Source organism: Terrapene carolina, unplaced genomic scaffold (assembly GCF_002925995.2).
Source record: "Terrapene carolina triunguis isolate 2854851 unplaced genomic scaffold, T_m_triunguis-2.0 Scaffold67, whole genome shotgun sequence".
In the NCBI taxonomy this organism is placed as follows: Eukaryota; Metazoa; Chordata; order Testudines; family Emydidae; genus Terrapene; species Terrapene triunguis.
Window position 1 is genome coordinate 13191718 of NW_020664418.1, and position 13159 is coordinate 13204876.

General features: G+C 49.2%; 1 protein-coding gene across 2 annotated transcripts; it reads left to right on the forward strand.

The window, feature by feature from the left end:
• Positions 1-899: 899 nt before the first annotated feature.
• Positions 900-12569, forward strand: LOC112113873 (cytochrome P450 1A5-like). Of its 2 annotated transcripts, none has more exons than XM_024210319.1 (7): positions 900-1568; positions 7229-8093; positions 8965-9091; positions 9660-9749; positions 9841-9964; positions 10214-10300; positions 12165-12569. In XM_024210319.1, the coding sequence occupies exons 2-7, from the start codon at positions 7248-7250 to the stop codon at positions 12469-12471; spliced, it is 1581 nt and encodes a 526-aa protein (XP_024066087.1). In that variant the 5' UTR covers positions 900-1568; positions 7229-7247; the 3' UTR covers positions 12472-12569. The 2 variants fall into 2 exon arrangements, with proteins under 2 accessions (XP_024066087.1, XP_024066088.1); XM_024210320.1 differs by lacking the exon at positions 900-1568 and adding an exon at positions 3653-3764.
• The last annotated feature ends 590 nt before the right edge of the window (positions 12570-13159 follow it).

The following is a 13159-nucleotide window of genomic DNA, read 5'->3' on the forward strand; positions in this document are numbered from 1 at the left end:
CATCAAATAAAATCAATATTCGTTCTCCCCTCCGCTGGCCTTTCCCCAGCTGATTCCAGGTCCCAAAACAGCACATGGCCCAATCAATTTTTAGAAGCCCAGGAGTGGAAGCTAGTTTTTGGAGACCTCTCCACAGGGTTTACAAGTATCTTATATCTAACAGGCAAGGGAAATCTCCCCTCTCTGTCCCCACATTACATCTACCCATTTACATGGGGGCTGTATCAGTATAGCCATATCAGACAAAGTGGGTGAGTCAGCCCAGAGACTGGGGCTGAAACCCTGCCCCTCTATGGAGCTGGAGGCTGCAAAGTCACCTCCCCTGTGCTCTGGGGGAATTTCTTCTCCTATAAGGAATGTGTCAGGTAGGCGTCTTCTGCTTCTGTGTCTGCAGTGGGTTTTCACTCCGTGTGTGAGAGGCATGGACGAGTCAGGGTCTTTCTGCTGGTTGCACCTTGCCCTGGACTTTCCCAAAGTGCAGCTCTTGCTTATCTGCCACTGCTGCCTTCTCACGCAATATCACATCCTGCATGTGTCAAAGGTGCTTGCAGAGGAACGAATGCCTCTGCTCTCTCCCCCACCTCCCAGTCACCCTTGAACTCTCCCCCCTTCTGTTCCCAAACTCACCCTGTTTGGCTGCAGGGGAAACAGTGGTGAAATTCAGCCAAATGGCTTCTCACGCGAACCTGGGCAATCTTTAACCTGATACTGAGCCGGGGGCAGGGGAGGGCTGCCTCTGAATGGGCTCCTGATACGCTACACTCTCCAGTCTTGATTGCAGACCACAAACCCCTCTGCACCGTCCTGCCCTCTGTCTCTGCCATCCTGACCTCACCTCCCCCTCGCTGCCGCCCCCACCATGCTCACTCTGCCCTCCAGCACCACAGCCACTAGAGTTGTGTTGGGAGAGAGCAAACTCTTCATGAATCAGTTCAAAAAAACACATCCAGAGAAGATGGTCTTTTAATGAAGTTCTTTACTGAAAAGAACTGCCTGGCTGGGCAATGGGCAGGTGGCCATATGCCTGAGACAGGGGACATCCTGCCAGGGCAAAGGAGCATGTTCTGGTCCTCTCGACCACAGTGCCATGTGCATCCTAGTCTCTGCCATCCAGCCTTTGCTGCTGAGGGTGAAATATGCATTGGGCAGCTGGAGGCTGGCCATGGCCCCTGCCCATGCAGACTAAGGGTCTGCCCCACAGCCCACTGAAGTCAATGGAAAGATGCCCAGCTGACTTCTTTGATGGGCTCTGGATCAGGTCCAGCACAAGGAGGAGACTCTGTTAATTATTTTGTAGCTAATCATTCTGGAGTTCCAAAACAAGTGGCTTGGGGGATACTTTTGCAGTGCAACAGGAGTATGGTTGACCAACCAGGTTTCAGGGGAGGTGCATAGAAAGCTGTCTGAAAGTGATCCTTCAAGCTGCCTGGGAAGGAGAACCTAGTTCACTGTCCAGAAGAGCGAGTTCCAGACACATTGGGGAGAGACTCTTCACGCCATCACCAAAGAACTTCTAGCCACAGGTGGGAACGCCAACCTAAGCACCATCCCTCCTTTGGGACACACAGGTACTGTAAACTGCTTCACACAGCTCCTTATCTTTGCAATATATTAAAAAAACAAGGGTTAGTTTAAATGCTTGTGGGGGACGGTGGAAAGTGGCTGTCCAGGGTGGGTCTCGCTCAGATGTGTTGTATGTGTGCATCGCTGGCCCAGGTATTCCAAAGCAATTTTGGGGTCTTCCATTTTACAGGAGCCCAATTTGAGACTTCTTAAAAGGGGGTCTGATGTTCAGAAAGTGCTGAGCACCCACGCTCTGAAAACCAGCCCTCCAGGGCACCCAAAACCAGAGTCCACCAAAACCACTAGTCACTTTGGAAAAGCTTGGCCAGTATTCTGATAACAAGAGTCCAAATAACACTAACCGTTCAGCTCAAAGAACATATGTGAAGGCTGTAATTATGCAATAGCCTAAATAACTGGGGCTCTTTCAAGACAGAAAACTTACTCAGAACTCAGCAGACCTGTCTTTATGCAAATCCCTATAGAATTTAACAGGGAAAAAACCAATAGGATTCTATAGCAATCTAAGAGAGTTCAATAAAAATCCTTGTAAAAACCAACAGAATTTAACAGAGAGAGCTTTTCTATAGGTTTTTGGGACTGCCCCCCATACAATTCTCTAGCAGAGATCTCATTTTGGATTAAATTCTAGAGGATGATCCAAAACCAATGGGAAGGAGATCATTTGATAATAGAGTCGACAGGATGAAGGGAGGTAAAATAGGTTTTACTTTTAGTCCTGAGTTAGACAGCAGGAAATCAATCCTAGATCAGTCAGTACAGTTCAATGCACTACTCTGCGCAACAAAACATCACTTTTCATGGGACTGGCTCATCGGTCACCCAGGCGTTTCTCCACTCTTCCCACAAATATCACTGCAATTCCTTCCAGGCACAAAACACCCTCCCTGAACTGAGTCACAATCCTTTCCTCCTTCACCCTCTCAGCCCGGGCCACCTTCAAGAAACTAGCCAATTTTAGATGGCTTGGGGTCATTGACATTCATGGAGCCCTGAGATTATAGAGCTCAAACAAATCAGCTTGCTGAAAAATTTCAACGGCTTCAAAATGTTGACCAAAAGTGGAGAACATTTTCTTGGATTTATTTGTTTAATTTGATTTGCAATTTCCCTCCCTCCTCCATTTTTCAACCAATGCACCTTGTTTATAACTCAGGTAAGAACTATCTGGTCTATGTAATGGTGTGATCTTCTCATTGCTCCGCTAATGCTTCCTCCCCAATTCCCTCATCTGGTTACTTTCAAATCTTTTTTGCAAACTAGTGAACTCTTTAAGGCAGGGGCTGTGTCTTTCTGTACTAGAGCAATAGGAACGTGATCCTGACGACAGCTGTTGGATGCTCCTGCAATGCAAATAATAAATCATTAGCATTAATTCTGATAGTGAAATACACGCCTAATTTGGGCACAGAAAACACTTGGATTAAGATCCCTTTGAACTCAACAGTATAGTGGCCACCTTCAATATTGGTTCTATTGGCTCTGCAAAAGGGGTGGGTTAGAGTTACAGTTTCAGTAGGGTGATGGTATCCGAAGCGCTCTCGGTTTCCTAGAGCAGTGGTTTTCAAACTTCAGGTCACGACTCAGTACTGGGTCGTGGAATGGAAGACACTGGGTCGCAGCGGCTCTGGTCAGCACCGCCGACTGGGCCGTTAAAAGTCCCATCGGCAGTGCTGCCCGGCTAAGGCAGGTTAGTTCCTACCTGTTCCGCACTGTGCCCCGGAGGCCCCTTCCTGCACCCCAAACCCTCATCCCTGGCCCCACCCCAGAGCCTGCACCCCCAGCCCTGAGCCCTGACCCCCTCGCACACCCCAGCTCCCTCCCACACCCTGAACCACTCATTCCCAGCCCCACCCCACAGCCCTCACCCCAACCCTCTGCCCCAGCCCTGAGCCCCTCCCACACCCCAAACCCCTCATCCCCAGCTCTGTTGGATCCTGGACATTAACAATTTTCTTCAGCTACGTCGCCAGAAAAAAAGTTTGAAAACCGTGTCTTAGAGGACTCTTAGTTATCAAGGGAGGTGTGTTTTCCCAGCTAGAGAAAGTGTGTATATCCATGAGTGTCAGTGTAAATACTTCATCTCAGCTGTGTCTCTTGTGGGCCATATCAGGAGATCGGGGCAGGCAGTAGGTGGATTTGGTTCCAATTCTCCCTCTTTATCGGATCCTCCTTCCCAGGTAAGACCAAGGTACAGTTTCCTCTTCTCTGTCAAGGGCTCCTCAGTGGATTTCACCAGGATCCCTGCACCTGCAGTCCCTTGAGTTCAGAGGTAGCTTCATTTGGTTGAGGGGGATCTGGCTATGGAACAAAACTTCCAGGGAAGAGCAGGCAAATTGGAGTCTGATCACCTATAGGGTAGGCTAGGATTTTGTCAGGGATGTTTTTAGTAAAAGTCATGGACAGGTCACTGCAATAAACAAAATTTCAGGGAAGCCCTGCCCTGTCCCTGACTTTACTAAGAACATCCCTGACAGAATGGGGAGGGAAGAGGGTCCAGCTCCCTGCCCCCCCCCCCCCCGCAACGGCTGGGAGCTGCGGGGACCCCATTGCCTAGTAGCTGGGTGGGGTCCCCCTGCCGCCCTGCGGGGGCTGCTAGCTGCGGCGGAGGAGCTCCCCCCCCCAAGCAGTTCCGGGATCCCTCTGCCACCGCAGGCTGGGAGCTGGGGGGTGGGGGCTGCCAGCGATGGCGGCTGGGTAGCTTAGGGGTCGCCCCGGACCGCGGCGGCCGGTCAGTTGCGAGGGTCCCGCCACTGCTGGACAGCGGCGGGAGGGTCCCCTGCCGCCCGCTCAGGCTCGGAAGTCGCTGGAAGTCACGACTGCGGCGGCAAAGGGACCCCGGGGCTGCTCAGCGCTGGCAGGGGGCTCCCCGCAGCGCCCAGCCCCGCAGAGCAGCAGGGGACTCCCAGCCACTGGGCAATGGGGTCCCCGCAGCTCTCAGCCGCTGCAGGGGGGGGGTGATAGACCCTCCCCATTTTGTCAGGGATGTTTCTAGTAAAGTCAGGGACAGGGCAGCGCTTCCCTGTGTTTTGTTCATTGCAGTGACCGATCCAGGACTTTTATTAAAAACATCCCTGACCAAATCTTAGCCTGCCCTTACCTATAGGAAATGCTGCAAAACCTTCCTCTCTGAAAATGCCTTTCCGCCCTCGGAGTGACCCGCACTCTCAAATCCCCTTCTGCCGCCAAACTCCTGCCAAAAATAGACACCACAATTTACCCCAAGCAGAGTTTTTACTCTGGAAAGAGAGAAGTGCCAGAGACGCCATCAAATCCACTGGAGACTTTGCTACTGCTACTGACTTTATGGAGTTCAGATACTACAGTAACAGGGGGCAGCATAAGACCCAAGGGCCCGTGACTGAGCTCTGGGTTTTCACTCAGCAAGCAGCCCCCTGTCAGGTGTCCCCCTCCCAGCTGGGAGAAGGATAAAGATACCAGTTAGTGAGACTCCAGGCCAGGATCACCAGTTTCAGGAGTGCAGCACCATGTCAAAGCCACCAGTTGCACCCTGGCTCTAAGGAATAACTGTTGTATCTCCTGTAGCACTGGGGGTAAATGTTAGGGGCAGATCCTGGGCTAGCTCCATTCAATCAATTAAGCTCAACTGATTTATCCTAGCTGAGGATCAGGCCCCAACTCCTTAAGGGCAATCAATGGAAGGATCTGAGTGTTCTGCTGTAGAGGGTCTAGGACCTAGGCCTGGGGAGGCCCTGGGTTACAGACACTGCTGCATTACCACCACAGGAGACAGACAGACAAAGTAGCCCCTTACTGCTCCTGCAAAGTCAGGCCCCACAGGAAGTCCTAGAGGGACTCCCAGGACAGACCCTGGATCACCTGATTGGCTCACATCCACTACTTAAGACAGGCAGTATAAGCGACACATGTGGGTGGTGGTGGGGCATGTGAGGACAAATTGTGTCCCCTCCTCCCCCCACCCAGATTTCTGCTCGGCCTGCCGGGGGAGAGGGGCTCTGTCCTTCTCCTGCTGTGCCTGTCCCCTGGCATGCTCGGCCCCTGTTCCTGGCAGCTGGGCCCAGATGGGGAGTGGAAGGGGTGGGATGGAGTCAATTATCACACTGTCTGAAGGTGGTGGCTCTGGGTCACTGCTCTGTCCAGTGCGGTGGCTGCCTGCGAGAACCCAGCTGGGGACTTGGCAGCGGCCCATCCCTTCCACTCCCCACCCAGGCCCAGTTGCCAGGGAGAGTGGCCGAGTGAGCCCTAAACTTGCCAGTGGGAGGTGCAGTGGAAGGACAGAGCCTCTCACCCCCCTGCAGGTAACTCTGGTGGGGTAAGGAGAGCATGGTGGTCCCCATGCTGGGCACAGGGTTTGCTGGGGAAGGTGCTGGGAGCAGGTTCCCTGGCTTCTGCTCAGCTGGAGGTAGGAGCATTGCCTGTGACCTGCCCCGCCCCTGCTGAGGTGTCTGTGAGCTCCAGGGACACTGGTGCTGTGAGTCTCCCTGGGCTGGGGCTGGCCCTGGTCCCAGCCAGGCCCAGAGGCACATGCTCCCCACTCCTGTGACCCCAGCCCCCCAGGAGCAAGTGGGAATGGCTACCGTGGCCCAGGGAGGTGGGGCTGGAAGTTCCTCCTGGAGGCGACACCAGGGCCTCACGTCACACCTCCCTTTACATTGTGCCCACCCCCACCCCCCAGTATCAGGAGGAATGAATCATCTATGGCTGGGTGGATTGTCTAAGAAACTATGCAGACTCCTTGTTGCATCTGCATTGGACACTGCTCCTTGCCTCTCTCCTGCAATCTGCATCCAACCCTGCTCCACTCCTGTCTTGTCCTTGGCTCCTGCCCTCGCTCCCAATTCCTGCCTTGCTCCTGTTCTTTGCCTCATCTCTGGTTCCTGCCCCTGTGTCCCGCTCCTGATCATTGCCTGTTAATTTCTGCTCTGATCATTGTCTCAGCTCCTGACTCTGACCCTTAGGCCAGATTGTCTATGTCCCGATTCCTAACAATCAGTGGCCAGAGAGGATAATGATGAAGCAGTAGATTCCTCCCCCACTTCTCCCAGGGTTCAGATAATGCTGACAGGTCCTGTGTATTTCAAACTGCCCTGTCAATTTCTCTTCTCTCCATGGCTGGACCGCAGTAAACCAATCAACTCCACAAAGAAGAAAGTGAAATGTTAATTGGCACCTCAAGTCTCTGCAGTTCTTGAGCTCTTTCTACCTGCAGATCCCCAAGAGCATCACAAACATTTTGTTAATAAATTTATCTCCACAACACCCCTGAGGTTATAAATATGATTATTCCCATTTTGCCAATGAGAAGCAGAGGCACAATGGGATGAAGTGACTTGCCCAAGGTTCCCCAGGAAGTTTGTGGCAGAACCAGGATTTGGACCCAGATCTCCTGACTCCTGTCCTGTGCTTTTGGAACTAGAACTAGTGTAGAAGGAATATCCCAGCAGGTAAGAGGCTCTAGGGTCAAAGGGCTGGATCCCTGCTAATGGCCAACCTACGGGAAGGGTTTATGAAGAAGGAATCCCCCAAAGTTCTAATGCAAGGAGGCCTGAGTGTGTCATGGCCCTGTGTGGAGTCTGGCTCACTTGAGGCATAAGGCTAGTATTTCCTTAGCAGCCTGAGGAAGTGAGACAACCAACACCCTCCCTTTGTTTAATTTTCTCAGGCTTCTTAGGCCCTTGAAGATGAAGGCTGCAATGTCACTGGTGGGAAGCCAGGGCATTATCTCAGTCACCGAGATCCTTATTGCCTTGGCTGTCTTCTGTCTGACCTTCATGGTCATCAGATCCTTCCGGCAGCAGATCCCCAAGGGGCTGAAGAGGCTCTCAGGACCAAGGGGTTACCCCCTGATAGGCAACGTGCTGGAGCTGGGGAGCAATCCACACCTGACCTTGACTCAGATGAGCCAGAAGTATGGAGATGTGATGCAGATACAGATCGGCACCAGACCTGTGCTGGTGCTGAGTGGGTTGGACACCATCAAACAAGCCCTGGTGAAGCAAGGGGAAGACTTCATGGGGCGCCCTGATCTCTACAGCTTTCACAATGTTGGAGATGGCCAGAGCTTGGCCTTCAGCACTGATTCAGGGGAGGTGTGGAGAGCTCGCAGGAAGTTGGCCCAGAATGCCCTGAAGACCTTCTCTGTCTCACCCAGCCCCAACTCTTCATCCATCTGCCTCCTTGAGGAGCATGTCTCCAAAGAAGCTGACTACCTAGTAAGAAAGTTCCTGCAACTGATGGAGGAGAAGAAGAGGTTTGACCCCTATCGGTACGTGGTGGTCTCTGTGGCCAATGTCATCTGTGCCATGTGCTTTGGCAAGCGTTACGACCATGATGACCAGGAGCTGCTCAGCATAGTGAATGTGACGGATCAATTTGGGGATGTGGCTGCCTCCGGCAATACAGCAGATTTCATCCCAGTGCTCCAGTATCTCCCCAACAGCACCATGAAGAAATTTATAGAATTCAACAAGAGGTTCCTCAGGCTCCTGCAGGACATAGTCAAAGAGCACTACGAAAGCTTTGAGAAGGTAAGAGCCTAGGGGGGGAATTTGCTCACACCTGAGATGAGCTTCTGTACTGTGCCCTTCAGCTTCTGCGAGTACTTTTCCTCTTGCAGCAGGCAGTCCTGTAGCAAATATAAACACTCACCGGTGTTTCTATGATGGCCATTCAAAACTTCATAGAAAGAGTGGGATAGAATTTATACTCTTGTCCAAATACACAGGTCCCTACCAACTGAGCTAAAGAAGAATATCCATTAGCTGTTAGCAACACAGGGCCTAGTACCTATGACACACTGTTGAGCAGTACTGATGTCAATCAATAGAGGGCAATGGTGCACTGACACACTAGCCTGTTCGTTCCAGCATCCACCTAAATAAAAGTCTGGAAAGGTGCAGGGTGAAAGGTTATGCTGCTTTTTAGCCAACCTGTCTAGCCAAAATGGCATTTTATGACCTCTATGAATTTACAAATGAATCTTCATCTTATCTATTATAGGACCATCTTAGGACACAAATTACCCTAGTTTCTATACTAATAAGTTTCTCTCCCTAGGCACATATTGAGAGTTAATTTGCTTAGCATGTTTGTCTTGTATTTTCCAAGAAGAGGATCATTCTGACATCCTGCACTTTCAAGCTGTATATTCTCATCTCCTTATTTTTATGGCTCAGTGAAATGTTACCTACTGACTGTAGGGGAAGAAAATATTTTCCTGACCTCCTATTCCTGTCATGACTGGAATTTACTTGCACTTCTGTGACATGGGGATACTGGACTTTCCAGCACAGTGTCTCTTCCGTAGTAGATTGCTCTTTGTTACCTGTACGATGTACAGTTTACCTGCCTAGTGGTCTGGAATTTCATGCCATCTTCCTCTGGACTTTCCTCTTTCAGGACAACATTCGAGACATCACTGACTCCTTGATTGAGCAAAGTCAGGAGAATAAAGTGGAAGCCAATGCCAACATTCAGCTCCCGAAGGAAAAAATTGTCAACCTGGTCAATGACCTCTTTGGAGCCGGTAAGAACATTCCAATTCAGACTTTCAAATCTGAAACCACTTTCTATTTTTGCATTCCAATAAACTCTGATAAATATTAGCCCTTTTTTGTCCCCCCCATAAGAACACTCCATCCAGATGCTCTCAGTAGCAGAAAACAGATCACATTAGTTTTTTCACCCTGACGCCTACCAGCAACGACCCCAAGAGGCTTCCTACTGTTCGAGGAAGAGTTTGTAGGAAGACAGCGCTCAAGGAAAATGAAGCTCCCAAAAGACAGTTTTGTATCCCTATTTACCAGTACTGGTCTTGACTCATCACTAAATTACACTGGGGAAACCCCATTGATTTCATTGAAGTTACACCAGTATAAAACTGAAATAGCACAATGACGAATCAGCATCACTACGCACAGAGTGGAGCAAGTGTAAAAACTCTTAACTAGGAACTTTCTTATCACAGCTTTTTCGGACAAAAACTTGTGTGCAAGCAAGGAAAATCTGATAACAATCTAAAGTCCGGGGCTTGTATTTTTCCCTTGAGTTGTCTTCATCTAGTTAGTATCTGTCTTTCCTCTCTGTCTGTCTAGGTTTTGACACTGTGACAACAGCTTTGTCCTGGAGCCTCATGTATCTTGTGACTTATCCAGACATTCAGAAAAAGATTCAGGAAGAATTAGGTAACTGTATGTTTTCAATCACAGAGTTAAAATGCATCTCTCTAGAAGGCTGGATTCCAACCATCCTTTTCCTCCTCTTTATAACCTGTAGATCAGACCATTGGCAGAGAGAGGAGACCCAGACTCTCAGACCGGCCCATGCTGCCTTACACAGAAGCCTTTATCTTAGAGATGTTCAGACATTCCTCCTTCATGCCCTTCACCATTCCTCACTGGTAAGTGCTATGGATGCAGAGGAGATGTAGGGGCATAACGCATTGAGTGGTACCTTTATTCAGCATGTCACTCCATTGATGGTCCTCACAGTGTGAGACAGGCAAAACCCAGCCCTTAGAAAGTACAATAACGCTTATGAAAATGATCTCCTCTGGGCCCAATCCTGACTTAACCGGGCCCAGGAATTGATTGATATGAGAACACAGAGGCAGCTTTTTAAACTTAAGAATCTCACTCTCGTCCTTCAGCACAACGAAAGACACAGTACTGAATGGCTACTACATCCCGAAGGACCTCTGTGTGTTTGTCAACCAATGGCAAGTCAATCACGATGAGTAAGTATATGCAGAGTCCCTTAGGGTAATAGTGTGCAATCCATCCATATCAATGTACCAGCCCCCATTTAGTCGCATAGAACATGTCACTACCATGTACCTTCAGTATGACTGGTTGGCACTTGGACAAACAGATCAGGATGATGCTGTTTGTGTGTGATGTTATCCATGATGTACTAGCCACTTTCCAAGCACACGAGAAGGAATGTTCCTTGCCCCATTGTATCAAAAAACCCAAACCTAGATGAGATGGCTCTGGCTGTATTTCTGTGCTTTCCCCATTCTCCACAGGACTGGGAATTTCTGCTGTGGGAAGACACAGAGATGGCCAGGCAGGGGAGGGGTGAGTGTGTAGCGCATTGGAACTGTGCTGCCAAGGAGCACTGGGTGGGCTGATGAGCCCACAGACTCCACGTAGATGGCCCTGGTCCCCATCAAGCTTTTACCTGGATCTGCTGGGTCTGTACGCCTAATTTGCACCCTAGTCCTTGCTGATGAAAGGATCAGGAAGAAATCTCTTGTGAGACTGGGAGTCACTGCAGGCAGCTCAATGGAAACCTCTGCTCAGTGTGCAGCGGAGGTGAAAAAGGCAACCAGAATGTCAAGGTGCATAAGGAATGGGGTCAGGAAAAACACCGAAAGCTTGTCTACATGTGGAAATTGACTGGCATAATGGAATAACTATTGGCCTATAGCGATTTTGGTATAACTAATGGCAATTATTCCAGTCAGTTTCCCCATGTAGAGAACATTGGGATGATTATACTGCTCTTCTGTACATCAATGACACCCTCTCCCCTGGAATACTGTGTCCAGGTCTGGTCACCCCATCTCCAAAAGGACAGAGCAGGGATGGAAAGGGTCCAGAAACAGCTAATGGAAAAGGTTAGAGGGCTAGAAAGATTTGTGTATGGAGAGAGACTAAGAAAACTGGGACTATTTAGTTGAGAGGGCAGCTGTATAGGAAGGGGACATGGTAGAGCGTACAAAATAATGATTGGTACAGAGTGCTTCTATTTATCCTCTCATAATAAAGGAGGAAGGGGATATTCAATAGCATCAGAAAGCAGCAAATTTAAAACTGATCAGAGGACTTGATCACAGCCTGCAAGTACCTACCTGGGGAGCAGAAATTTAATAACAGAGGGCTCTCCAATCTATCAGACAGAAGTACAACAAGATCCAATGGCTGGAAGCTGAAACTAGATGCATTCAGACTAGAAGTCAGGTGCAAATTTTAACGGTCAGGGTAATTAATCATTTGAACAGTTTCCCAAGGATTGTGGTGGATTCTCCATCACTGGCAATTTATAAATCAAGATGGGATGTTTGGCTGTAAGATCTGCTGTAGTTCAAACAGGAATGAATTCAGGGAAGTTCTAGGGCCTTTGTTATAAAGGACATCAGACTAGATGACCACAACAGTTCCTTCTGGCCTTATAATCTGTGGAATACACAACTGATCTGTGGAAAGCATTGCTACAAGATGCTAGTGAGGTCAAGGGCTTAGCGGGATTCAGAAAAGGATTAGACATTAGCGGATAATGAGAACATTAACCATAACTTCAGAGAGGATTAAAAACATGTTTATAAGGGATCTAACCCCTCAGGCTTCAGTGCAAAAGCCAACCAGTAACATCAACGCCTTACGGCAGAGGTTAACTTGGCCCGGTGCCTTCTGATGGATATTTTAAAAGGAAAAGGCATTATTGAGTGATAAAGGTGCGTGGATAGCAGTGGGTCCTAGGCCCAGTTCTGAAGCTGTTCCTGACACCTATCCAAACTGAATTCCCTGCTGTCCAGCATCCCCTCTCCAGGCAGCGGTAGAACGGAAGTTTCAGGAGCTTTGCTCTTGCTATTCTAGGAAGCTTTGGAAAGAACCATCTAAGTTTGACCCAGAGCGTTTCCTCCATGCCGGAGGGACTGAAGTAAACAAGGCGGATGGTGAGAAGGTGCTGGTCTTTGGCCTGGGGAAGAGGAAGTGCATTGGCGAGACCATTGCCAGATGGGAGGTCTTCCTCTTCCTGACCACCCTGCTGCAGCAGCTGGAGTTCAGCATCTCTGATGGAGAGAAGGTGGACATCACGCCTAAATATGGCCTGACAATGAAGCACAAGAGGTGTGAGCACTTCCAGATTAAGCAGCGCTTCCCAATCCAGAGTTCAGAGTGAGTCACCTCTGGACACTGGATGGGGGAAAGCGGAGATCCCATTTGAATTTTTACCCTTAGGGGCCATATGCTAAGATAAATTGGACCCAATATAGCTTCTATCTGATTAATCTGTATTGATTTGTCTTACCCGTCTGTTAACTAGCTCCATCACCCTCACCTGTAGAATCACAACAGACATGCCAGGGTAGCCTGGCTTGTTCATACAGGTGTAACTGCTTTCGGGGGTGATGCATGATAGCTGGGGTTCTCTACTGAATTCCTCTTTGAATGCTACTAAGGTGTATTCCCTTAATGCTTCCTTATAACAGACAGCCAAAAGTTGAAGGCGTCGGGACCACCCATGTGCTTAAAGTTACACATGTGCTTAAGATCTTTGCTAAACTGGAACCTAAGCCTGTCCCAAATGTCATGATGACCTTCATCCAGGTAGAGTATTAAGGTCCATGGAGATCTTAGGAGGCAGATCCTCACCTGAAATAAACTCCTTATTGGAGCTAGGACAATTGACTTGACAACTGACGACTAACCCTTGTGTTCAGTCTTGTCTATTACATTGTAGAAGAAGAACAACAAGGAGTCTGGTGGCACCTTAAAGACTAACAGATTTATTTGGGCATAAGCTTTCGTGGGTAAAAACCTCACTTCTTCAGATGCATAGAGTGAAAGTTACAGATGCAGGCATTATA